The 26,499-nt window shown below is 39.0% G+C and overlaps 1 protein-coding gene across 1 annotated transcript in view; it reads right to left on the bottom strand.

The window, feature by feature from the left end:
* The window catches only part of Fbxo47 (F-box protein 47), a 33,188-nt gene extending 7,772 nt beyond the window's left edge, over positions 1-25,416 (bottom strand). The window contains exons 1-8 of the mRNA XM_076935848.1: positions 25,280-25,416; positions 21,729-21,933; positions 20,031-20,201; positions 14,974-15,050; positions 11,748-11,825; positions 8,576-8,684; positions 5,872-6,048; positions 193-339 (exon numbers count right to left, since the gene is read on the bottom strand). Of these exons, the coding sequence (XP_076791963.1) occupies positions 193-339; positions 5,872-6,048; positions 8,576-8,684; positions 11,748-11,825; positions 14,974-15,050; positions 20,031-20,201; positions 21,729-21,909 (940 nt within the window). The 5' untranslated portion in view covers positions 21,910-21,933; positions 25,280-25,416. The remainder of the gene's footprint in view (positions 1-192; positions 340-5,871; positions 6,049-8,575; positions 8,685-11,747; positions 11,826-14,973; positions 15,051-20,030; positions 20,202-21,728; positions 21,934-25,279) is intronic.
* Positions 25,417-26,499: the final 1,083 nt, after the last annotated feature.

Raw genomic sequence — 26,499 nt, 5'->3', positions numbered from 1 at the left:
TGGATGCTGGGAATTGAACCTCAGTTCTCTGGGAAAACATCCAGTGCTCTTAACCACTGAGCCATCTCTCCAACCCCACAATTGGTAATTTCTAAAACATTCTTTGCTACCTAGAGAATTATCTGTTTACTTTTATGGTTGTATTCTAATAATAAATCTCTATTATTCCATATTAGTAAGTACACATTTTACCTGAGAGCTCATCTACAAGACTGATGACATCATCCGCTGTCCAGCCTCTGGCACCTGTGTCATACAGTAATTTAATGGCATTAGCCAAACCTTTCAAACTGGATTCATCTGTAGGTCCTTCTATCATTTCCTGCCAAATCACCTGCCCTAGATTGAAACAAAGAGTAGAATATGATCAAATAGATGGTTTTGTGATAAAGGCTTCAGGAGTTGTTTAGAAGGAAAGGGATTATATAATCCTATACACAGGAACAGCACTAAGACTGGCTGAGACATGACAGGGTCTATGTGTAGCCAATAAATCTTGCTGGCTACAGAGTCCTCAGGACTTGTCATGGCATCCTTTCAAATAACAAGGATGAAAATTTACATTACAGCTTGATTATACAGTTCAAACTAACTGATAAAGAAAGGTGCTCAAACAAAAAGCAAAGATCACCATTAGCTGATCTGTGCGTACTGCATATTTCATGCATGCGTTAATGCAGAAATGTACATCATCTTCAAAAATATATATGTTCACAAAGTAAAAGAATCAAACCAGTAACTTAAAGCAGCACAATTCACTCTTGAGGACGCTGAGACAATGAGACATATTTATTCCAGCATCCTACTTAATCCAACCTCAGCCTGTCTTAGCTGTTGTTTCATCAAAACTTGCTTCTAGGACAGCTTCAAAGCAGCTGACCCCAGTCGATCCAGCCTCTCAGGCTGTTCCAGTCAGTTCTTCAGTTAAGCCCTACACTTTTATATCACACAGAGACTGGACAACAAATGTTACAGCTAGATCTCTTAAGACTGACCAATATCCTACTTTTGGGGGCCCCCCAAAGAGAGGTCATTCCCAGATAGCAGGAAGCAATTTTAAGAAGATGACCCTCCATTCCCACAAATGGGATAAGTGGCTTTTGGTCATTCAGTGGATGATGGATGTCTGACATCATTTTAGGAGGGTTAGTCACAAGTTATCAATGGTCTTGGTCAGGAATGATACAAAATAAAAGAGGTTAGATTAAGGGATTTCTCTCATTTCCTTTCCTCTATTCTTCTTTCTGCTATCTAGTATTAGTGGGAAAAAGGGTCAGAAGGGATAAAAAGAAAAAAGGGGAATATAGGCATGATAGGATAAAGTAGGAGATTATTGAATCTACTTTTGAACTAAAGAGCATCAACAAGCTAAATATTTACATTAGTATGGATTTTGTATATTGACACAAATTTAAGGTAATTTTTGCTATAACATACTATATGTATGTTTCAACTCGTGTATAAGGTATTGTACCTATGCAACTTATTTAAAAATGTAGTGTGATGTTCTAGTCCATTTGAAAGCTGCTATTACAAACTGTTTAGGATAACTAAGAAAAGCAAGTTAGTAGTTAGTCAATCAAACTCATGTTCATGTTAGGTACTAGGTTAGTTACAAAAATGTGTTTCCTAGGTTGAACAAATAGTAAATAGCTAGAAACAGTGTTTGCCTGTTCAGTTATACTATAGTGAGACAGATAGATGGTCTTCAGAAACTTCAGAGATATACAGAGTATGGCATTTAAAGATACTTTATTAATAAAAGGCTTTTTAGACAGTGAGTCATTTCAGCTCCTGGCAGCACTCCATTCCACTTCGAAGAAGACAATAATGAGTGTGATGATGGTTTGTATAAGCTTGGCCCAGGGAGGGAGTGGCACTATTAGAAGGTGTGGCCCTGTTGAGGTAGGCATGACCTTGTTGGAGTAGGTGTATCACTGTAGGCATGGGCTTTGTCCTAGCTGCCTGGAAGCAGTCTTGCATTGCTGCCTTCAGATGAAGATGTAGAACTCTCAGCTATGCCTGCATCATACCTGCCTAGAAGATGCCCTGCTCCCACCTTGATGATGATGGACTGAACCTCTGAACCTGTAAGGCAGCTCAATTAAATGTTGTCCTTTATAAGACTTGCCTTGGTCATGGTGTCTGTTTACACCAGTAAAACCCTAACTAAGACAATGAGCATCAAAAATCCTTCACATAAGCTATGGGCAAGCAGGACACAGATGAAGTCTAGTGCCAAGCTTTGTAAGGACAAAGTAAGCAAGTCCTTCCTAATTCCTGCTTCACAGAAAAAGATTATATTCTGTTATATACTGGGCCAGAAGGCTGAAAATGATGCTCCAACATTGCAAAGGAATCATGGATAACTGTAGGCAGCCAGCTGTCTCTGTCATATCTATAGTTTTGGAAGCTACTTGCTCTGCACTTTCTGTTTACTTAACTAATACTTATCCTTCTCAGGTTGATGGGATTGAAGACTAGATAATTATAGACTCAAAATTAAGTTTAAGTTGCTTAACATTTTTTTAAAAAGTATGTTTTATATGGGCAATAGTGGCACACGCCTTTAATCCTAGCACTTGGGAGGCAGAGGGAGGTGGATTTCTGAGTTCAAGGTCAGCCTGGTCTACAGAGTGAGTTCCAGGACAGCCAGGGCTACACAGAGAAACCCTGTCTCAATAAACAACAACAACAACAAAAGTAAGTAAGTAAGTAAGTAAGTAAGTAAGTAAGAAAGAAAGAAGTAAGTATGTGTTAAAGCCTAAAGGGATCCCCATAGGCTGACACATGCAGAGTGTAATAGACAATTAAGTACAGAACTCTGAACTCACCAGGAGAGGATAAACGGTAGAGTGCTTTCTCCAAGATTGCCAAATACAAATGGAGTGGACATTGTGAAGGTAATTTTTACCTGATTGTTTTCATAACTATGCTTATTGTACACAGTTTATTAATATAAGAGAAAGAGCCTTTACTGGACTAAAAGGGAGAGACATAAGGAGATGGTTTTATGTACTGGGTATTCAGAAACTTATTACTCTGCCCAGAGATCTGGTTGCAGTCTGGACATTGACACTGTCAATCATCTTATCTCATCCCCTCTGATTGGTTAATAATAATCTGATCAGCTAAGCCAGCCAGGAGAGGAGGAGGTGGAACTTCTGATCCCAGAGAGGGTCTCTGGTGGGGACCAGAAAAAGATAGTGAGATGAGTCATATGAGATTTACCATGAGCAGGTCGCCAGGACAGGTGCCATGAGGACACCCATAGAGCAGGAGCAGCCAGGAAGACTAAGTTGGCAAGTAATGGGACACCTGTCTAGGTAGTGGACAGCTATATACAGGTTATAATAGGGTTATAATATATGAGTACCTGTCAGCTTCAGTGCTAAAGCTTATAATAAATATAAGGTCTCCATGACTTTATTTGGGAGCTAGAGTAGGTGTAGAAAAGCTAAAATTACTTCTATATATATTAACATATCTTTTAAACTTTTTTGGTACTGGGGATTATAGAAATTTTGTTTATATTATTACATATGTATGAATGTTTCCCTGAATATATATCTGCGTATCATATGCATGCCTAGTGCCACAGAAGTCAGAAGAGGGCATTGGATCCCCTGTATGGTAGTTACAGGTAGTTGTGAGCCACTATGCAAGTGCTAGGAAACAAACCTAGGTCTTCTGGAAGAACAGCTAGTGCTCTTGACCACTGAGCCATCTCTTCAGTCCTCTACATTAACATATCTTTATTAAGTCACAACTCTGCTTCATACAAAAGATAGTGCTTTTATCTATGTATTATTTATTTTATCTTTTTCATGTGTGAGTATGCATGCATGTAGAAGCCAGCAGTCATTCCTTAGGACTCATCCACTTTAATTTTTGAGATAGAGTGTGACACTAAGATCTGGGGCTGACTGATCAGGCTAAGAGGGCTGGGAGCCCCAGGGGGAAGTCATTCATTGCTGCATCCTCAGTGCTGGGAGTATAAGCACAACCCATGACATTTAGTTTATTACCTGGGTGCTGGGATCAAAGTCAGTTTATACAGTAAGCATATTATCTACTGAACTATCTCCCCACCTCAAATAGTACTTTTAGTTCAAAGATATTATCCTGTGATACAGATTGTAACATCAATTGCTATAATTTTACTAAAGTCAAGTAAAATCCACTAGCATCCTTCTAGAAAGGAGCATGGTTCTGTTAGCATCTTTCAAACATCTGCATTGCACCAGAGCAGCTCAGTCACCTTCTATCTGTTCATCTATCGCCAATCTTCTCTGTGGCATATACCCAACATTTTAATTTCAAAATAAAATTCCTGGATGCTAGTCCATATGCATTTAAACTGGTTATCTATTGATAAAGGTGGAATAAAGAAATGTAAGATAATTTTTAACATTAATCTAAGCACAATCTAGGTAACAAAAAAAATCCAATTATGAATCTCAAAATCTAAAACTAAGTAAATCACTGACTAGGCTGCTGTTTGGTTTCTTGGCATCATCAGTCCTCCATAGCAGCAAGCACAGATTGGAGTCACATTAATGTTTGAAATGGAAAAGCAGCACTCAGGTAAGTACGAGCTGACTGGAACATATCTGGTTCTGGATTAGGGCAGAACAGCTTCTGTCTTGAAGCTCAGGATGGGCATCAGTTAACGTAGTTTGTCTCTGAAATCATGAAGCACACTTTAAACACTAGCAATGATGAAGGCAGGCCTTCCTAGGGCCTGCTATATGGCTCAGTGGGTAAAGGTGTAAAGGTGCTTGCTGTCAAGCTTGATGACCTGAGGGCCATCCCCAGAACGCCACAATACAGAGATGTGATTCCTGTAGGTTGTCCTATGACCTCCATAAACACACCATGTTACACACAGACACACACACACACACACACACACACACACACACAAATAAGTAGATAAATAAATGTATGTATATTTATTTGTCTGTTTGTTTCTGTATTTATTTTTGAGGCAGTCTTACTGTGTATCTCTGACTGGTCTGGAACTCAATTCGTGTCAGAATACAGTACAAGAATGGAGGAGTCCTGTGAGGAGAATTCTGAGAGCTTGTGAAAAAACTCCAAGAAAACATGACAAGAGTCTTGTGACTTCTGTTTCTTCAAAAACTCGAAATTGTTCTTGGAATGTGTTTTTGTGCTCCTCCCAGGTGAATCATAAGGGCTACTTCAGATCACTCATGACAACTGCCTATCGTTGTTGTTTATTTGCCTATATAAAAACATGTTGCCACATGCAGCTTGTCCTTGTGATTGAACACTTTACTCATGTGACTCTTAATTACCCTCAGACTTATAAACTGTCTGATGCTCGGAATAAAGTTGGCTATTGCATGAGGCTATTGTAGGAATCTGCCTAGCTTTTAGACTCCATTTTTCTAGGCTCTCCTGCCTCTAGAGCAGTAAACAGATATGTAGATCAGCCTGACCTCGAACTCACAGAGCTCTACTACCTCTAAGTCCTGAGTGCTGAGATTAGAAGTGTGCACCAAGCAAGCCAGAGGTGGCACAGTGGCTTAGGCAGCCTCCTGCAGAGGGTGAGCTTGTGCCCTTTGCTCTCTCTCTCCTGGAAATCCTACTTTCCCCTCAAGGGAAAAAAAAGTGTGCACCAACCAGGAAATATTTTTGTTTGTTTTGGTGGTGGTGGAATTGTTTATTTGTTTGTTTGTTTTTCAAGACAGGGTTTCTCTGTGTAGCCCTGGCTACCCTGGAACTCACTCTGTGGACCAGACTGGCCTCTAACTCAAGTAGATCCATCTGCCTCTGCCTCCCAAGTGCTGGGACTAAAGGTGTGTGCCATCATGCTTGCTACCCTGAAAAAGAAATGGCGCTTACCATCATGAGGAGATGTTGGTCCAAAGATAATATATAGCAATCTTGCCTGATTCACCATTGGCCATGGCTTTAATATTCGAGTTAACCAAAATGCAGAATCACTTCGATGCGTCCAGTGATCAAGTAGGACATTCCGACAGAATAGTCTAACCCTTAACTCTAGTTTTCGAGCACTTCCTATCAAGAAAAAGGAGTTATAAGTTATTTTCTTTTTAAAGAAAGATAAGTTACATACTGGATAGAGATCAGAGCCAGGCATTAACCACTGTGGTTAAAAGAGAGATCATAAGCTGAGTGCATAAACAGGGAGTCACCAAGAAGTAAAAGGTGCCCCTAACTTTATAGTTTGACTATCTTCCTGTGTTTATTTATCTTCAGTAATTTGAATAACATTTATTTATCTTCAGTAATTTGAATAATGGGTAAATCAAAATCCATGCTGAATTATACCAGAGTCTTATATAGTTTTAGACTTGTTTATTTATTTTGGTCTTATATATCCTAGACTGGCTTTGAACTCATGTGGTTAATTGCTGACCTTAAACTTCAGATCCTCCTGCTTCCACGTCCTAAATACTGAGGTTACAGGTCTGTCACTGCACCCAGTTTATGTGGTGGAAGATGTTCTTGCCAGCTGAACTGCATCCTCAGACAGATTTTTTTAAAAAAGATTTATTTATTTTACTTATATGAATATTCTGTAGCTGTCTTCAGACACACTGGAAGAAGGCATCAGATCCCATTACAGATGGTTGTGAGCCACCATGTGGTTGCTGGGAATTGAACTCAGGACCTCTGGAAGAACAGTCAGTGCTCTTAACCACTGAGCCATCTCTCCAGCCCCCCTCAGACAGATTTTAGTTTTAAAGAAAAATAAATGTAGAGAAAGACCAGACATACAGCAAAACTATAGCTGTACTAAAAGTAGTACTCTACTTTCTTCCATAAAAATTTTAAGAAGTTATATGATTTATTTATATTTTGGCTTAATAATTTTTCAATTGTATTTGTTTTTTGTTTTGTTTTATTTTTTGAGACAGGGTTTATCTATGTAGCCCTGGCTGTCCTGGAACTCACTCTGTAGACCAGGCTGGCCTCGAACTCAGAAATCTGCCTGCCTCTGCCTCCCAAGTGCTGGGATTAAAAGCATGCGCCACCACTGCCCAGCCAATTTTTGTTTTTTGAGACTGTTTCTCATGTAGCCCAGCTGAGACTAGTCTTGAACTCCTAACATTCCTGCCTTTTCTTCCATGTTCTGGGATCAGAGGTATGAGCTAGGCCTGATATTTACTTACTTACTTACTTTTCAAACAGGGTCTCTTGTATCCCAGACTGGCCTTGGATTCAGTATATAGCCAAGGATGACTGTGAGTCTCTGATCCTTCTGTTTCCAGCTCTAAAGTGCTGGGATGACATGCATGTTCCACCATATCAATTTCATTCATTGTTGGGGCATGCAGGGAAAGCACTGAGCCACCATCTAACCTACCTCTCCAGACTCCAAATTAAGTACTAAAGCATGAGAGACACAGATGGTATTTCAAGAAAATGAGAAAATAGAAAAAGATTTCCAGTGTAATACAACTGCATAAAAAGCATTGGAAACTCAGCAATTAAAGAACAATATGCAGAAGTCAAACTAGTACAGTGGAGAGTACGCTTTACTATGAATTTGTTTATTTAGAACCCAGAATCTCTCTATGTAGCTCTGGCTATCCTGGAACTCAGTATATAGACTAGCCTGGCCTCAAATTCAGAGATTTACTGTCTCTACCTCAAGTCTGGGATTATGGCTGTGCCACCATGGCCATCAGGCAAAGGGTTTGAAAAGTAGGTGGGGACCAGAATCTGAAAGCTAATTTATATAGCTTAGATTTTATTTTGAATATATTAGATTAGTAAGATAACAGAAGTTTTTGGTCAGAAGAAAGACATATTTAAATTGTGTTATCAGTCATTGGGTTTCTTAAATTTTTGGTTGTGAGCCTAGCGTTTAACGGCTGAGCCATCTCTCCAGCCCAGTCATTGGGTTTTTAAATCTGCCTTTTCCAGGAGGTTGAAGCAGGAAGATTGTAAATTTGAGGCTAGAATGGCCTACGTATTAAGCCGAGGACAGCCAAGGATTACACAGTGACACTCTTGGTGTTAGGGTGTAGCTCAATGGTAGAGCCTACTGCACTTAATACCCTAGGTTCAGACCTCAGCAGCCCCTTGACCAAAAGAAAAGAAACAAGAGACTCCAAATAAGCATGTACATAACTAAATCTGCCCTTTTATCTATACCTTTTTTTATACTGAAATGTTTGAATTAGCAGAAAAAGAGACAAATAGAGTATACAAATCAAGGAGCTTAGTCTAAACTTGACAGGTTTCTGTTTGCTTTGGGATTTATAAAATACATAAGCATTACAAATGTCAAGTTTCTTGTTTATAAATTCCAGTTACTTTCCCCAGAAGAACTATCTTGGATTTAGGGTTCTTCCCTGTCCCTTCTGTGTTAGTCAAGGTTCTCCAGAGAAACAACCAATAGGAAGCAGATCACACCCACGTGGCATTCCAGTTTATGTGGTACTGGAGACAGAGCCCACTACTAGCTGAGCCACAGCCCAGCCCCCCACAACTCGCTTTACATATACTTTTGAACTCTACCTCTTGTTAACATTTCTTCTCTACACAATATTATCTTTAAACCAAAGGTCTTTACCTGGTTTGTTACAGACAACAGTCTGCATCTTTCGGGAGAGATTAGTCAGCTCACATAAGAAGTTATACACACGATGGCATTCAAGTTCATCCCAACCTGCTGTTAAGGTCTGAAGAAAATAGAAGAAAGAGTGTACAAGTTTAGACACAAATTGGAAGGGTAAGCTACCACTTCTTAATATAAATAAGCTATTTTTAGCATATGACCTAGGTGATATGCAATGTTTATCCTCTCTAGAGCTATTCAAATTCACAAGAAATTTACATAATTACAACCTAAAAATTCTTTAAAATCTTTGTTCTTTTTGGTTGGGAAGGAAGTATCTTTTAAGAAAACCTTTTTTTCCTTTTTTTTTTTTTTTTTTTTTTTGTTTTTTGTTTTTGTTTTGTTTCTTTTTGGTTTTTCAAGACAGATTTCTCTTGGTAGCCCTAGCTGTCCTGGAACTCATTCTGAAGACCAGACTGGCCTGGAACTCAAACACCCACTTACCTCTGCCTCCCAAGTGCTGGGATTAAAGGCATGCACCATCCAGCAAATTTCAAGTTTTTTATAAATGTTTTTATTTCTGTTTATGTTTATGTGTCACTGTGAGGTCATGCTCCATGAGTGTAGATACTTGTAAAGGCCAGAAGAGTTGGAGCTACAGGCAATTTCAAGCTGCCCTGATGTGGTGCTGGGAACCAAACTTTGGTGTTCTACAAGAGCATCAAGTACTCTTAACTGAAGAACCATTTCTATAGCCTTCCAACTCGTTACTGTACTATGTGTGGCCTCAAACCCTACATCTGCTTGCATTAGGCTTGAGTAGTGCCAGTTTTGTGACTTAGCTCTTAAATTTAAATTAAGTTAAACTAAGTCAATTATTAATTTCCTTTTGTGTATGCATATGTAAGAGTGTGTGTGACTATGGAGGCCACACACACAGGAGGAGGTTGAGTTTCCTCCCCTACATGTTCCCTACACCTTTGGAACACTAAATCATCAAACTCAGAATTTGTAGTTTTGGCTGTGCTGGCAGCCAGTAAGCCCCATGGATGTAGTTACAGGTCATCAAGGCAATGGGAACTCTTTACTTTGGGTGGAGATTTGAATGTAGTCTTACACAGCGAGTGCTCTTACCTCCTGGCCTGTGTTTCAGCCTCTGTAGCCTAGTTTTACAATAGAACTTCTAAGACTCTTATACCTGTCATTTTGATAGTTTACAAATGATAATGATCCCATTTTAACATGATAATTGCATTTGATTATGACTTGTTGTTTTTAATAAATGAGACAAGGTCTCACTATGTAACCCTGGTTGGCCTAGAAATCATCAGTAGACCAGGGTGGCCTCTAACTCAAAGAGATTCCCTGCCTCCCTGCCTCCCTGCCTCCCTGCCTCCCTGCCTCCCTGCCTCCCTGCCTCCCTGCCTCCCTGCCTCCCTGCCTCCCTGCCTCCCTGCCTCCCTGCCTCCCTGCCTCCCTGCCTCCCTGCCTCCAGAGCACTGGGATTAAAGGTGTGTGCCACGATTCTTAGCCCCACATATAAATCCTTGAAATATTTAACTAGATTTTAGTGGTTTAAAAAATAATCTTCTGGTACCCTGTCTTGAAAAACCAAAATAATAATAATAATAATCTTCTGTGACAGTGCGATGACTCAGCAGGTAAAGGGGTAAAACCTAAACCACAGGTGAAAGGGACACTGGCTTCCTAAGTTATCCCTCTGACTTTATACATACATATATTAAAAAAAAATTTAGATTTATTTTATATGTATGAATGTTTTGCTTACATATATGTGTGTGTGCCTGGTACCCAAGGAGGTCAGAAGAGGGCCGAAAGACTTCCTACAACTGAAGTTGGGATGGTTGTGAACCAGCATACGCATGCTGGGAATTGAACCTGGGTCCCCTGGAAGAGCAGCCAGTTCCTCTGTTGAGACAACTCTCCAGACCCATACGTATTTAAAAGAAAATTAATCAGGTAGGTGATGGTTGTGCCCAGCGCTTGGGAAGCAGAGGTAGGTGATCTCTTGAGTCTGAGGCCAACTTGATTTAAAGAGCGAGTTCCAGGATGACCAGGGCTACACAGAGAAACCCTGTCTAGAAAAGCCAAAACAAACAAACAATCTTCAATCCCAGCACTCTAAAGCTTAACATTATTCCTTCTAGAATAAGAGAAATTGCTAAGCAGTTATTATTTCTGGTGAAAGGAAATTTGTAGACAGGAGACAGGCCTGGGAGGGAGGCTTTTTACTTTTTATCTTTTGTTCCTTTTGAATTATACATGAATCCATATTTTAATACTTAATCCAAAGATAGAAAGTACAAAACAAATAGGAGAAAGTAAAAATCTGTCATGAAAGAGTGTTAGTAGGAAGCCCTAGAATCTGGGTGCATGGGAGCTGGTGGCTGGCAGCCTGGGATACAGCATAAGACTCTCAGGTGGAGTCCTGAGGTGTGTGCTAAGAGCCTAAGGTGGTGATAAGTTTTAAATTAGATAATTCATGTAGACTCTTCAGGACATTGTCTGCCACACAGTATAAGGCTTAACAAGTGACACTTTTCATTTTTATCTGTTCATCATTTTACCTGTAAGAAATTAGTACATATTTTGAAATAATAAATTGATTTCTAAAGTCACATTTCAGAAAACAAGTCCACAAATTTAAATTCAAAATGCTCATAAAAACGTTAGGTGTGCCGGGTGGTGGTGGGGCATGCCTTTAATCCCAGCACTCAGGACACAGGAGCAGCAAAGCTCTGAGTTCAAGGCCATCTTAGTTTACAAAATGAGTTCCAGACAACCAGAGCTACAAAGTCACTCAAAAACCAAAACAAATAAAAATTATAAACACATGTACACATATACCACCTTTAGTCTCTTAAACTGGCTATAGGTGTGGGTGCAGCTCAGTGCTTACCTGGTGTCCTTAGGACCTAGGTTCAATCCCCAGGTCACAAAAAGCAAACAAACAAACAAAAAAAAAACCATTTAGTACACTTGTATAGAGTAAATAAATGCTAGGCATTTTCTCACCAGTTACAAACCAAACAGACCCTTAACAAACTGTAACACTGTTACTTTGCTTTAAGACTATTATACCTTCTATAACTCACACAGGGATTCCAATGCTCTATTTGTTAACAGTTCAAAGTCATTCCTTTCACTCTTTCATTAAACAATGTACCTGTAAAAACATGCCGTAACATGATAATCCTAAACACTGCAAAGGAGCTGAACAGCCACTGAATTTAAAGCAGGAAACCTGTAAAGAGAGCAACTGTTAGTAGGCCTATACAGGAACTAACTGACACTCAGGTCTACTGGAGAAATCACACAAAGCTGCCCCTGAGACAGGGCTTCAGAGAGACTTGCCTCTACCTCCCTCTGCTGAGATTAATGGCATTCACTACCATGCCTAGATACTGGAGACATCTTGAAACACAGTGTAGTTCTCATTAAAGAAAAAACTTTGAGTTGTAGGGATGGCTCCACAGTTAAAAGCACTGGCTGTGCTTTCAGAGGTCCTGAGTTCAGTTCCCAGCACCCAGTTGATGGCTCACAATCATCTATGACTATAGTCCCATGGGATCCGATGGCCACATGTGGTATGCAAATAGATAAAAACATCTATATACATAAATCTTTTATAGCCAGGCATAGTGGCACTTGCCTTTAATCCCCAAAATTGGGAGCAGAAGCAGTCTTATCTTTGTGAGCTCAAGGCCAACATTGTCTACTGAGCGAGTTCCAGGAGCCAGAGCTGTTTTACAGAAAAAAAGCTTTCAAAGAAAAAAAAAAAACTCAAAACAAACAAAAAAGGCGGTGTCACACACACCACTTCTAACACACACCACATTTAACTTCAGCTCTTTGGGAGGCAGAGGCAAGCAGAATGCCCAGCATCTATGTAAAAACAGCTGAGTATGGGATGGTTTTGGAGAGAGACAGGTGGATCTTCAGGGCTCTCAGTTCAGCTAGACTACCTGAAACAGGAAGCTGGAGCTCCAGGTTCAACAAGAGATGTTTCCAAAACATAAAGCAGAGCCAAGTGTAAATTACACACACCTTTAATCCCATCACTCAAGATGATAGCCTAGTCTACATACATAGTATATAGCCACGTTACCCAAGGCTACATACTAAAACCCTATCTCAAAAAACAACAAACAAACAAACACTAAAACTAAAACCTCCCCTCCCAAAACAATACAAAATATAAAGTAAAGGGGCTGGAAAGGTGGCTCAGTAGATTAGAGCACTTGCTCCTTTTATAAAGAACCTATGCTCAGTTCCCAGAACCCCCATGGTGACTCACAAACATCCACAGGCTCCAGTTCAAGGGGGCCTATACTCTCTTCTGACTTTAGCACTCACCAGACATGTACATAATACACACACACACACACACACATTTTCAACCTGAAGATATAACTCAGTTATTGTTATATAGCATACAACAGGCCTGAGGTTCCATTTCCAGAATAGCAAAAAACAAAAATCCACATTTACATATAAGATTTTAACATTTAGAAATTATTATTTATTTATTTTTGGTTTTTTGAGGCAGGATTTCTCTGTGTAGCCCTGGCTGTCCTGGAACTCACTCTATAGATGAGGCTGGCCTTGAACTCAGAAATCTGCCTGCCTCTGCCTCCCAAGTGCTGGGATTAAAGGCGTGCGCCACCACCGCCCGGTTTAGAAATTATTTCATTCTAATAAAATACCTCAAGCATTAGGTTTGTTGTGGTAGTGTTGGCGGTGGTGGTGGTGATGGTTTTTTGTTTGTTTTGTTTTTTGAATTCCCTTAGAGTTTAAAAGAAAAACACCCAGGGCAGGCAAGCTATAAATCTTAGCAGCTGAGGAGGAGAATGGAGGAGAGAAGGGGAAAGGCTATGTCAATTAAACGGTCATGGTGGTCAGTTACACGCAGACAAGCAACCAAACAGAGGGAGGAGGCTTTAGAGAAAGACAAAGGCAGCCCAAGATATGGGAAAAAGCCAATGAGGTTCTGGGAGAAAGAAGCAGAGGAGGAAAAGCTGCCCCTTTCTGAGTCCTCAGCCAGGCTCACGGTGCATCATAAGGACTCTTTGTTTTATTCTTTAAGACAAGGTCCAGCCTGACCTTGAATTGGTCCCAGAGGAGAGATGACTCTTATTTCCTGATCCTCAAGCCTCTGCCTCTTGATTGCTGGGATTACAGACCTGTGTCACTGCCCTGGGTCAGAGGTGCTAGGGGTTAAATCAGACTAAGCAAATGATCTACCAGCTGAGCTACATCCCCAGCCCCTCAGTCACCACTTTAAACAACTGTGCAGCTGTGAAAGAGATGATGGCTCAGCAGATAAAGTGCTTGTCTCATAAGGCTGAGGACCTGGAGTCAATCCTGGAACCATGTGAAGAAAAAGAGGACTGCCATGAAGTGCACTCTGACCTCCACATGTGCATCAGGGCATATACACCCTGATATACACAAAAATAAATATTACAAAATACTCACAGCTTCGTTATTCTTGTGTGGTATAAAATATACTGCACAACCACTCATGGCACACAATGCAACACTTATGAGTCTGTCTGTCTAGCATTTCTCATATTTTCACAGAAGTGGTTGGTTGTGGAACTGAAGTTGTAGACAGAGATAACTATACTATATTACATCATGTTATGTAATCTCCACGTTACTGGTAAAGTATTAGATGATCATCAGTCAATTATTGGTGCTAATTCATGAAATCTTACTAGTTACAGGTTTAGGGAGCCAGGCAGTGGTGGCACAAGCCTTTAATCCCACCACTTAGGAGGCAGACACAGGTGGATCTGAAGCTATCCCAGCCCAGAGCTTGTTCCAAGACAGCCAAGGCTACACAGAGAAATACTGTCTTCAAAAAAAAAAAAAAAAGATATGTTTAGAGGTTAGAGAGATAGTTTAGTGGTTAAGAGAGCTTGCTGTTCTTTCAGGGAATGTGAGTTGGATCCCACCAGGTGGTGTACAACCACCTATAACTCCAGATGATCTGATTATCTTTTGGCTTTAATGGGCACCCACAAACAGAAACATACACATAGACACAATTGAAAAATAAAACAAATCCTGTCTTTAAAAGATAGGGTTTGGAGTTGGAGAGATGACTCAGCAGTTAAGGGCACTTGCTATTCTTCAGAGGATCCAGGTTTGACTTCCAGCATCCATATAGTGGCTCACAACTGTCTGTAGATCCAGTTCCAGGGGATCTGATGCCTTCTTTTGGCTTTAGTGGGCACCAGGCACACATGACACTTATGCACACACAGGCAAACCATTCATACATACAGAAATTTGAGAAGATAGGCTTATAAAGAATATATGACATTAGTGAAAGTTATCTTTGCTGGAAATCAAGATTGTGAACTAATTCTGGCGCATGGCCTTACTTCTGAGAGTATCTTGTGAATGTACTTCAGTCTTTCCTTGGTAGGAAGCAGCAAGGTGCATCTTTTAAATAGTAGACCTGAGAAAGGAAAGAGACATAAGAAAAAAGTGATAGTAAAATTTAAACTTATCAACAACATAGTGCAACATTCCTTAAGAATTAAGTATGCTAAAATATTAAGTATGCTGCACCACTGTGGATTGTGATACAGTTTTTACACAAATATTTGGGAGGAACAAAAAAAACATATACTGCATGACAGTCACCAAGTGGTGCTGATGTCCATCTGGCTTTAGTAAAAGCCAAAAGCTTGTATAAATAATATAGAACACAAGTCAAGAGTGTTTGCTTTAAAAAGATCCAATAACAAGGCATAAAGATATATTAGGGAAACTTAACTCTGTAGAAAATACATTCTATTATCTCTTGAGGTTAATCTCATGTCAACAAAGGAAAACACTGTAAAAATTGGGCAATTATGGAAAGAAGAAAAAGATTTTGTATTTCTTTCTCAAAATATAAAAGTTTAGCTGGATGTGGTGACTCACACCTTTAATCCTTCACTTGGGAGGCAGAGGCAAGAAATCTATGAGTTTGAGGACAGCCTGATCTACAGAGCTAGTTGTTTCAGAACTGCCAAGGATATCCAAAAAACTCTGTCTCAAAAAAAAAAAAAAAAAAAAGAAAGAGAAAGATAAAATTATTGGTGCATGCTTTTAACTCCATTACGTAGAAGGCAGAGACAAATGGACCTCTGAGTTTGAGGCCAGCCTTGTCTACATACAAAGTTCCAGGACAGTCAGGGATACACAGGGGCTCTATCTCAAAAAAACAAAAACAAAACAAAAATAAAAAGAATATTCTTATGTCATTATTTAAAATTTCAGAGGTTAGAAGTCATTTTTGTTCACAGAAATTATATAGATTGGATTAAATAACTATCTCTGTCTTCAAAACTCATACTCTTTTTCTTTTTGCCACAGGGTTTCTGTATGTAGCCTTGGCTGTCCTGGAACTAGCTATGTAGATCATGTTAGCCTTCAACTCATAAAGCTCTGCCTGTTTTTGCCTCTGGGTACTGGGATTAAATGTATGTACCACCACATTAGGTCTTATTAAACCTTTATTGTGTGAGTGCTTTGATGGCATGTGTTATGTACACAGTGCTTTAGATCACCTGGAACTGAAGTTGCAGATAGTTGTGAACCACTATGTGGGTGCTGGGAAACAAACCCCAGTCTTCTGTAAGAGCAGCAAGTGCTCCTAACCACTGAACTATCCCTCCAGCCCCTCAGATATTTTATAGGGCTAGTATGTTAATAATGTGCAGGATTCTATGTCATGACATTGAAAAAAAGAAAAAAAACTTTTCCAATTTCTCAGTAAAATATTCTTTGAACTATAGTGACAGTGACATATAATGTATGATTTATTTTCCCTAAGTATTGTGTCTTCCTAAATGGCAATACATTGTTACCATTCCTGTAAGGACAAAGGCATTTAGCTAAAAATGACATGCATAGTAAGGAAAGATAATACTTGAATATCACTTTCTCCAGTTTTTATTCTTTATATAACATAATCACCACTTCTCTACATTTAGTCCTTACATAATAAAATGATTATATAATCCTGAAGAATCTATAGGAACCAAGTTTATTTTTAGAAGTTGCTATGTTTGTGTAACACATGACCAGAATTAGATTCACATGGTACACATGAACCCTCCTTATTTTTGAGTATAGGGAGTTATTCTCAGTGTTTGGCTTTAGTCTGAGTTCTTTTCCTTCCATGTTTTGGCATCGTGTCTCATGTTATATCATAGCTGGGACTGCAAGATAAAATTGCATACTGGTTGCCTTTCCACTTCAAATCTCCTGTTTTTAAGAGTTTCAGTTTACCATAAAACCCTTGTATTTGGCTGAGTGTTTTTTCTAAACACAGGTACTCTTTTTCTTAAAAGAGACCAGCTTAGTTTAAGTTCTTGAAGTCAAATAATGACAGATGCAGTATTCTTTCTACATTGGCCATCTGTTCTGTTCAGTAGAAAATGCAAATTAAAATTTATAATGTTCAAGGTTAAGGTTTTGAAAAATGTTATTTTAATATCTAAAACCAGGAACAGATCAGATGGGAATGAAAGCATGGGAACATGCTGAGTATGTCAAACGTTTACCAAAAGAGACAACCATAGAACAGGTGTCTACAAAAAACTGATTAGAAAATCAAAGCTAATATATAATCAAACCTTTTTTGAAGATTTGGTGTTAAGATCAATTTTTTAAATTGAATTATCCATGTAATTATCATTTTTTTCGTTTTCAATGTGGAGTTGAGGATGGAACCCAAGGGCCTTATGTATTTATTTGTTTGAGCCCAGGCTGCCCTCATACTCACTATGTAACTGAGATGGCCTTGAACTTCTCATTCTACTCCCTTCACTTCTCCAGTGCTATGATTAATAAGCTTGGGCCACAACCTAGGCAAGTACTCTGCCACTGGGCTCTATTCACAGACAATGTAATTAGGTTTGCTTAAGCAGAATTGATTAAGGAGAATTGATTAGGGGGAAAAAATCCTTTAGGGCAAATCCAAAAGACAATAATCAAATACTTACCAGATTCAGTTATAGTCTTTATCAAATCTACTTATAAATACTGAAACCAGCAACATCTTTGGGTTTTTTTTTTTTTGTTTGTTTTGTTTTTTGTTTTGTTTCGTTTTGTTTAAAAAAAAAAAAAAGATTTATAAGTCAGGTGTTAGTGGTGCACCACTTTAGTCTCAGGACCTAGGAGACAGAGGGAGGTGAATTTCTTGAGTTCAAGGCCAGCCTGGTCTACAGAGTGAATTTCAAGACAGCCAGGGCTACACAGTGAGACTCTGTCTCAAAAACAAACAAACCAAAATAAAAAATTAAAAACATTTATTTACTTATTTATGTATCCATCTATATGTTTTTCCTGCATGTATTTGAGGCAGTCAGTAGAGCATGTTAAAACCCCTGGAACTGGAGTTACAGAGGGTTATGAGTAACCATGTAGGTGTTGGGAACTGAACACAGGTCCTCCAGAAGAACAGTCAGGACTCTTAATCTCTGAGCCTTCTCTCCAGCCCTATAATATTTTCTTCTTTTCTTCCTTTTTCTTCTTCTTTCTTCTTCTTTTTTCTCTTTTCTCTTCTTTCTTTCTTTCTTTTTTTTTTTTTTTGTGCTATTAGAGATTGAACCTGGGTCTTTATCTCACGCATGCTAGGACATTCTCTGCCACAGACTCTCTCTAAATTGCTCAGGCAGGCCTTGAATTCACAATCCTCTTGCCTTAGCTTCCCAATTAGCTGTTATTACAGGCCTATACCACAAGTTGTTATTGAGGAATTTACATATTACTTTGCTTTTTTAAAGCTAGGCATTTCAGATGGTTGTGAGCCACCATGTGTTTGCTGGGAATTGAACTCAGGACCTCTGGGAGAGCAGCCAGTGCTCTTAACTGCTGAGCCATCTCTCCAGCCCCATGAGACAGCCATAGTGTACTTATATAAATAATAATTTTCCTGTAGTATGTTTAAATGCATTCCTGTGTTTCTAAAAGGCAAGATTCATTCAACTTACTACATCTTTATTTCCCAACAACATCCTGGTATTTGGTTTTATTGCCATGGTTTGGTTAATTATATTTTAGTTTCATAGTTAAATGTACCGGTATCATTAGTCAAACTGAAATTAGAATTTTATTTTAGCACTCTAGGGAAAATGAAATCAATGAATGGAGTAAAAGATACAAATTATTTTATATCAAAGGAAGAACAATGGGGCTGGAGAGATGGCTCAGTTAAGAGCATTGACTGTTCTCCCAGAGGGCCTAAGTTCAATTCCCAGCAAACACATGGTGGCTCACAACCATCTATAATGGGATCTGACACTCTCTTCTGGTGTGGCTGAAGACAGCTATAATGTACTCATATAAATAAAATAAATTTTTTAAAAAGGGAAGAAAAGTAATATAGTATTTCCTTTGATAAAATCAACTTAGTTACAGCATAATGATTTATTAGTAAATGTGTAGAGTACTTAAAAAAGAAAATCACAGATTTTGATAAGAGAATAATGATTTTCCTGTAGTGTGTTTAAATGTATACATTTAAGGCCGAGATTATGCCTGAAAAGAAATTTAAGTTAAGAATAAAATTTAGCTGGATATGGTGGTGCACTCCTTTAATGCCAGCACTCGGGAGACAGAGGCAGGCAGATCTTTGTGAGTTCAAGGCCAGCCTGGTCTACAGAGCAAGTTTCAAAACAGCTAGGCAACAGACAGAGAGACCTTGTCTCAACAAACAAACAAACAAGCAAACAAACCCCCTCCAAGTCACAAGGAACAGAGGCTAAAACACAGAGAAAAGACATCAGTTTCATAAGCTGGTATACCATCTAAACAGCAGCATCTGTTAAACTATATCTTTGTGCCCTCATTAGGACAGGCACTTTACATTAAAGATAATTTAATTGGTAGGGTTAGGTATCTGCCCTTTTCCCCCAGACAAGGCTTCATGATGGTGGCTATCAACTCACTATGACCACTATGACTGTGAACTTGTGATCCTCTTGCCTCTACTTCCTAAGCACTGGGCAACAGGCAAGTGTCACCAACACCCAGTTTATGGGTTGCTAGGGATGAAACTCAGGGGTTTATGAATGGTAGGCAACACTCAACCTATTGAGCTGCATTCTCAGTCCTAAAAAGGTTTTTTGAGACAGAGTCTCATGCCTTTCTTCAGGCTGACTTCAAACTCAGGAACTCACTATGGGGTGCAGGCTAGGCTCAAAGTGTGATTCTCTGGTTTGGGGTTTTCAAATACTAGAATTACAAGTGTGAGCCACCTTGTTCAGCTTTCATCTTTGAAGTATGCAGGAATACCGTTAAGGTCTTTACACTGAAAATAAAAAATATTAAAAAAGGAAAATTTCCAGGAAACAATCTATAAGCCACTAGCCTTACAGAATTATATAATAAAATATAGCTACAAATATTCTTTATTTGTTGCAGTGTGCATTTCATAAATTACCTAGAGCTCTGTAGTGCTCCAGTAGAGCCGTCTCTTCTTTTGTGCCAGGCAGATCAAGGTCATGAAAGTTCTGTAGTAAAAGTCTCCTACTTCCAGATGAGGTTGAGATATAATTAATTATGTGCTGGCTGACTGTTTTGGATACCATACTTAACATGCCAATATCTTTCACTATCAAAAAGAAATAAATGAATATATGAGTGCAAATTATTTAAATCACTGCTAGCATATTTTATTAATTTATGTTAACTCACCAATAATACAAATTACTTAAAGGAAAGCATCATGATTCGTACAGTATATTAACTTGTAAACTAACTTAATAATAAATCTAGTGCCAGGTGTGTTGGCTCACACCTGTAATGTTAGCACTTGGGATGCTGAGGGAGGCAAATTGCCAGGTGTTTGAAGCCAGTCTGAGCTGTAGAGTAAGTTCAGGACAGCCTGTGCTATGAGAAAGAGCCTGTTTCAAAAAACCAAAAATGATAAATATGCCTAGTGCTTAAAAAAAATCTTAATATTGTTTTAAATCTAGTTCTTAATAATTAAAAACATGCTGCAAAATAACAACCAAGCTACCATTTTATTAATATTCAGATAATTTAGAGGTGTAGTAGTGTTTTGGGTTTGGGTAAATTTTTTTGTTGTTGTTTTCTCTGTGTAGTCCTGACTGTCCTGTATACCAAGCTTGCCTAGGACTCAACAGATCCACCTGCTTCTGCCTCCCAGTGTTTGTTTTAAAGATTGTTATTGCTGTTTCAGACTGGGTCACTCTCTATGTAGTCTTGTCTGTCCTGGAACTTGCTATGTAGACCAGACTGGCCTGGCACACAAAGAGATATTCCTGCTTCTGCCTCCCAAGTGCTGAATTTAAAGGCACATGCCACTACACAATTTTTTTTTTTTTTTTTGTGCGTTTTGTTTTTGGGTGTTTTTGTTTTGTTAAATGGGATCTTGTTATGTAGCTCAGGCTGGCCAGATATTTGTAATCTTGCCTTAGCTCCTTGGTGCTGACACTTCAGGTATGTACTGCATCCAGCCTACAGTATCTTTACACAGTTTGAACATTCTAGTGGGCAGTGCTCATGGAGTTGCCAAGCCTGCTGCCTCTTGTAGTCTACTAAGTAAACTTTTCTGTTAAATAGGGAGACAGTGAGAGGAGAGACAGAGGAAGAGGGTGAGTGAATGGAATTTACACTTAATTTTAGCTAAAAGGTAAAGAGGTGGTTGGTGGACGTCTAGAAAATAATCTTGGGCTGGAGAGATGGCTCAGCGGTTAAGAGCACTAACTGTTCTTCAGAGGTCCTGAGTTCAATTCCCAGCAACCACATGGTGGCTCACAACCATCTGTAATGGGATCTGATGCCCTCTTCTGGTGTGTCTGAAGACAGCTACAGTTTTCTCATATACATAAATGAATAAATGAATATTTTAAAAAAAGGAAGCCCAGATGAGCAAGGACTGGTAATTGCCAGTAATGGTATGGCTGGATGCTATGGCAGTTCTATGTCCAGTAATGGTATGGCTGGATGCTATGGCAGGTCTATGTCCAGATGAAAGTGTTTTCATTTAAAAAAAATAAATAAACTCAATATAAATGGAATTAACATAGATAAAATAAAGAGAACAAAATAATACTTGGGGAAAATTATAATATTCTAATATCTTATATAAGCTATTTTTAGCCCCAAACCTCACCTGACAAATATCTTAAAATTATGTGTAATATTTCCAATGGTAAGACTTTAAAATTTCCAAGTGTAGCTAAGAGTTGAGGATCTGAATCGAGGGTGTTGCAAAAATAGCTGGATTGATGATTTGAACGTCTACATTTTTGGTTGGGTATCAAAGTGAAAGTGGTATTCACTCTAGACGCCATCTTCTCTTATCCCATGAATTTATCCTGGTTAGGAAAATAAAGCACAAGACACAAAGAAAGAAAATTAAGGCAATGAAGTTGTTTCTTTTTAAATTAAGAGTCACACTTTCTATTCTTTTTTCTTCTCTTGTGTTGCTCATCAAATCCAGGGCCTGGTGTCTGTCAGACAAGCACTCTACCAAGTGAGGTATAGCTCCAGCCCAAGGTGAACACATTGATGGACAACACTTGTTTTTCAACATTACATAATATTTACTATAATGTCCAGTTATGGCATACCCATCAACAGAGTCTCTTTCTCCATTTCACCATTATTTGAAAAACTTTTAAATCCTTAACACCTTTTGGCATTCCATCCTATCTATTCTTAGATTAAGACTTTTAGTAAGAAATTAAAACATTTAAAATTAGGTGTGGAAGCAAATCCCAGAGGTAGAGGCAGAAGGATCATAAGTTCATGACCAGGCAGGGATGTTGAGACCCTGTTTGAAAATCTAACAAACAAAAAAGAAAGAAATGAAACATGTAATTGGATGAAATATATTCTAGGAAAAGAAAAACACAAAATAGGAAAAACGTAAAAGATTTAATACAGTTTAACTTGTGGGCAGACTTATAGACTATTGTAAAAATAAATCCTTTTGCAACCTGAATTCACTGTCTAATATGAATTTTTGTAAGGATGAAGGAACATGGTGGGGGAGGAAAGAGAAAAACTTGACACAAAAAGCTATTACAGCATAACATATGCTCAGTGCTCTCATAGGTATGAGGGATGGACCAAAGCTCAGTGACTGAGTAATTACAGACCATTTGAGCTCTTGTGGTTTAATCACAGTCCTGCAAGATTAAAACGGCAAACAAATCCCTGTAATATAACATCTGTCATCAGTATATTTCATTTACTGCTTTTTTTTTTTTTTTTTTTTGAGAGAGAGGGGTCTCTCTACTTAGCACTGGCTATTCTGGAACTCTCTCTGTAGATCCGGCTGTCTTGGAACTCACAGAGATCCACCTGCCTTTGCCTCCTGAGTGCTGGGATTATATGCATGTATAATCAGGTCTGGCTCACTTTTACAATTTTTATAGACTAAAAAAATCAAAGTATTAATATAGCTTTAAATATTTGTAAGAATATTTTTTAATTTTTTTATTTTATTAAAACTAGATACTGACAAGCTTCTGTAACAAACAGTAAAAACAAAGAAAAACAAACATTTTAATTTTAGAGCAATTTAATTGTACCACCTAATTTAATCTAATAGATTTGAATGTATCACCTTAATCTAATAGGTTAAAACTGGTAATAATACTATTACTAGTTGTGTGCTGAATAATAAAATAAGCAGTGACATTGAAGTTTTGGAAATTTCTATTCATATCAAATTATTTTTGAAGGAGATTTGGGAATAGATTTTAACTATGTGGGTCCTGCTTCAGTCTTCCAAGTACTGGGATTAAAGGTATATTACCACTGCATCTCACTTAAAATTAAATTTATACCATCAAATAAGAGGTAAATAATATATTTCTTTCCTTTCCAGTTTTTGTTAATAACAGTTACAGATAAGTCTTAGGAAATGCTTATAGGGCTAGATTTTACAGTCATTTCCTAAAGGAAATTTGTTAAAGATATCAAAATCACTGGTTATTTGCTTACACTAAACAATAACACTTTAAAGGCAAAGTAAGCATCACACAATGACTTTGTATTACTCTACTCTTCTCATTAGAAAACCGTACATTTTGTTTTGGAACTCCAATCTAAGGTTTCTGAAGGAGTCAGAGGCAACAACTAAGACATCCCATCAAAGAGTTACAATATAGCTGAGAAAATACTGGTTTTCTTTTCTATACAAAATAACTAAAACCCACATTGATACTTATCTATTTTGTACCCGGTACATTTTAGTTTACATCAACTAAATTGTTACACATTTGAAAATATGACAAAGTACCTCTCAGTTAAAAACATAATCTGAACCTCCATTACCATAACTGTGAAGCAGGGTGGTAATGAGAGGTAGAGGCAGGCAGATCTCTGGGTCTGAGGCTAGCCTGATCTACAAAACTACTTCCAGGACAGCTAGGACTACCCAGAGAAATCCTGTCTCGAAAACCAACCAAACAAAATGACTATAGTTGTGCTTTACTTCAGCATTTAGTGAAATTTTAGATTAGTAATTGTAAATATGACTACATTTACACAATGTTAATTTTTCTCTCTTTTTTTTCCTTCTTTTTTTTCGAGACAGGGTTTCTCTGTATAGTCCGGGCTGTCCTGGAACTCACTCTGTAGACCAGGCTGGCCTCAAACTCAGAAATCCGCCTGCCTCTGCCCCCCAAGTGCTGGGATTAAAGGCGTGTGCCACCACTGCCCAGCCACAATGTTAATTTTTATAAAACACAGCTAAATGAAAGAAAACTAAATTCACTTATGCATTTGGTGTTTATATTGTGAAAATTGTATTTATGTATTTATTTTTGACAAAAAGGATTTATACTATTTTGTAATCTTGTTACAATTGAATTTTATGCCAATACACATATTTCTACAAGAATATGTATTTTGGTAATTCCAAGTGGAAGAATTCTGATTGACTTAATCAACAAGGGTGTTTTTAAATTTTTTTTTTTTTTTTTTTTTTGCTTGTTTTCTCTGTAATAATGCTGGCTGTCTTGGGACTCAGTAGACCATAATGGCCTCGAATTCACACAGATCCATCTGCTTCTGCCTACCAGTGTTGGGATTAAGGGCCTACAACACCACTGCCATGCTTACCTTTAACGTTTAACAGAATTTTAAAGTATTTTTACTATAATAAAATATAAATTTGCCTCTTTTTTCAGAAACTTCCATCCTAGTCAGAACTAGGTTGGGGTTTGTGGGACTTTTAAGCAACCTCCTCCCGGGGGTCTTTATCATCCACTAAGGGTGGATGATATGTGTGACATATGTGTATGTGTATTTTTTTTACTTAAATCTCTGAGAGGACTAAAACAATAACTGGTCCCAGTTATTTCAAAACTTAAGTCTCAACTGGGTGGTGGTGGCAAACACCTTTAGTCCCAGCACAAGGAAGACAAAGGCAGGCTGATCTCGAGTTCGAGGTCAGCCTGGTCTGTGGGAGTCTAACAGTGCAAGTCCCACGACAGCTGGCGGGGTTCACAAAGAAACACTGTCTTGCAAACAACTAACAAATAAACAAAAACCTAACCAAAAAACAAAAACAAAAAACAAACAAACAAAAAAAACCCGGACATCAACAAAAACCCAAACCAAAACAATTTAAGTCCCATTTTCCTCACTCAGACCTATTTTAGGGGTGGAGGACGGCAGGTTTTTCTGGAAATAGTAACTATATCTTACCTAACTCTCTGCTTTCCTCTTAGCCTAAAGGGTATGAAGTTCCCAAGCCAAAGGACAATATGATACTTTTTTTCCCTTTTGGATCGCTGGCGTGGAACTCTTGAACCTGCCTCGGCCTTGGAAGAGCCGGGTCACAGGCAAGCACTACGTCCTCCCACGCACTGAGGAAGGGGGAGGGTCTAGGGCCCCGACTTCGTCCCTGCCCCCACACCCCCTTCCGGAGGGGGGAAAAAACCCAGCAAGTCACCGGGCTTTGTTCTAACGTTCCTTTGTCAGCCCTAAACACCTCCAAAGAGGTCACCCAGGGAACCATAGCAGAAATTGGCCCACATAAAAATCAAATGGGACGGGCTGAAAAACACGGAATTATTTCTACCAGGAAGTACTGGGGAAGATAAAACACTTTTTACCACAGATTTCGACAGTTTTCCGGCTACAGTATCACAGGAAAGTGGGATTTAGTCGTCTTGTCCCACCATCCTCAGATTTCATAATACTTAAAAATAAAAATCTCCTCAGGCTTTTCCCGCCAGATAATGGGGGAGGATCCTGCTTCGCTCCCTCCGCTCCGCCCCGGAGCTGTGTCCTCAGCTCTCGGGCGCCCCCGTGGCCTCAAGTAGATTTTAGAATTCTCCCAGGAGCCCCAGCGGGAGAAGGCCCCGCCCCCTCATGAATATCAAGCAGCCTCGACTCTTCTGCCCCTCCCCTCACGAATACTCAGAGCTCTCCCAGGAACCCCTGCGGGAGGAGCCTCTCACCCCCTCAGGAAAGGAAGAAACCCGGAGCCTCGGCTCTTTTGCCTCCTTCCTTGAATTGCTCAGAGCATTCCCAGGAGCCTCGGTGAGAGGAGGCCCCACCCCCTTGCGAATAGCAAGAAGCCGCGGTTCTTTGGCTTTTCCCTTCCGAATACCTAGAACCTTCTCAGGAAACGCCCCCAATGAGGCCACGCCCCTTCACGAATACTAAGCAGAGGCTCCCATGGTTCCCTCCTTTTCAGGAGTCTTATTCAAAGTGAGGCCTTTAAAGCCTGTGGGACCTCCATTTTAGACACCAAATTGCTGAACGAAAAAAACCGGGAACTCTTATGGTAGGGGAAGTGGAGAAGCTGTAAACGGGGATCTCAAACTTTGGGGAGTCATATGCTCCACTTCGTTTTTTTTTACACTCAAGTTTTTAAAGAAGTTTTTACCTTTTTTATGTATATGAGTACACTGTAGCTG

The sequence above is a fragment of the Arvicanthis niloticus genome, chromosome 6 (assembly GCF_011762505.2).
Source record: "Arvicanthis niloticus isolate mArvNil1 chromosome 6, mArvNil1.pat.X, whole genome shotgun sequence".
Lineage (NCBI taxonomy): Eukaryota > Metazoa > Chordata > Mammalia > Rodentia > Muridae > Arvicanthis > Arvicanthis niloticus.
Note: the sequence above shows the minus strand (reverse complement) of the source record. Positions and strands in the feature narration are given on the sequence as shown.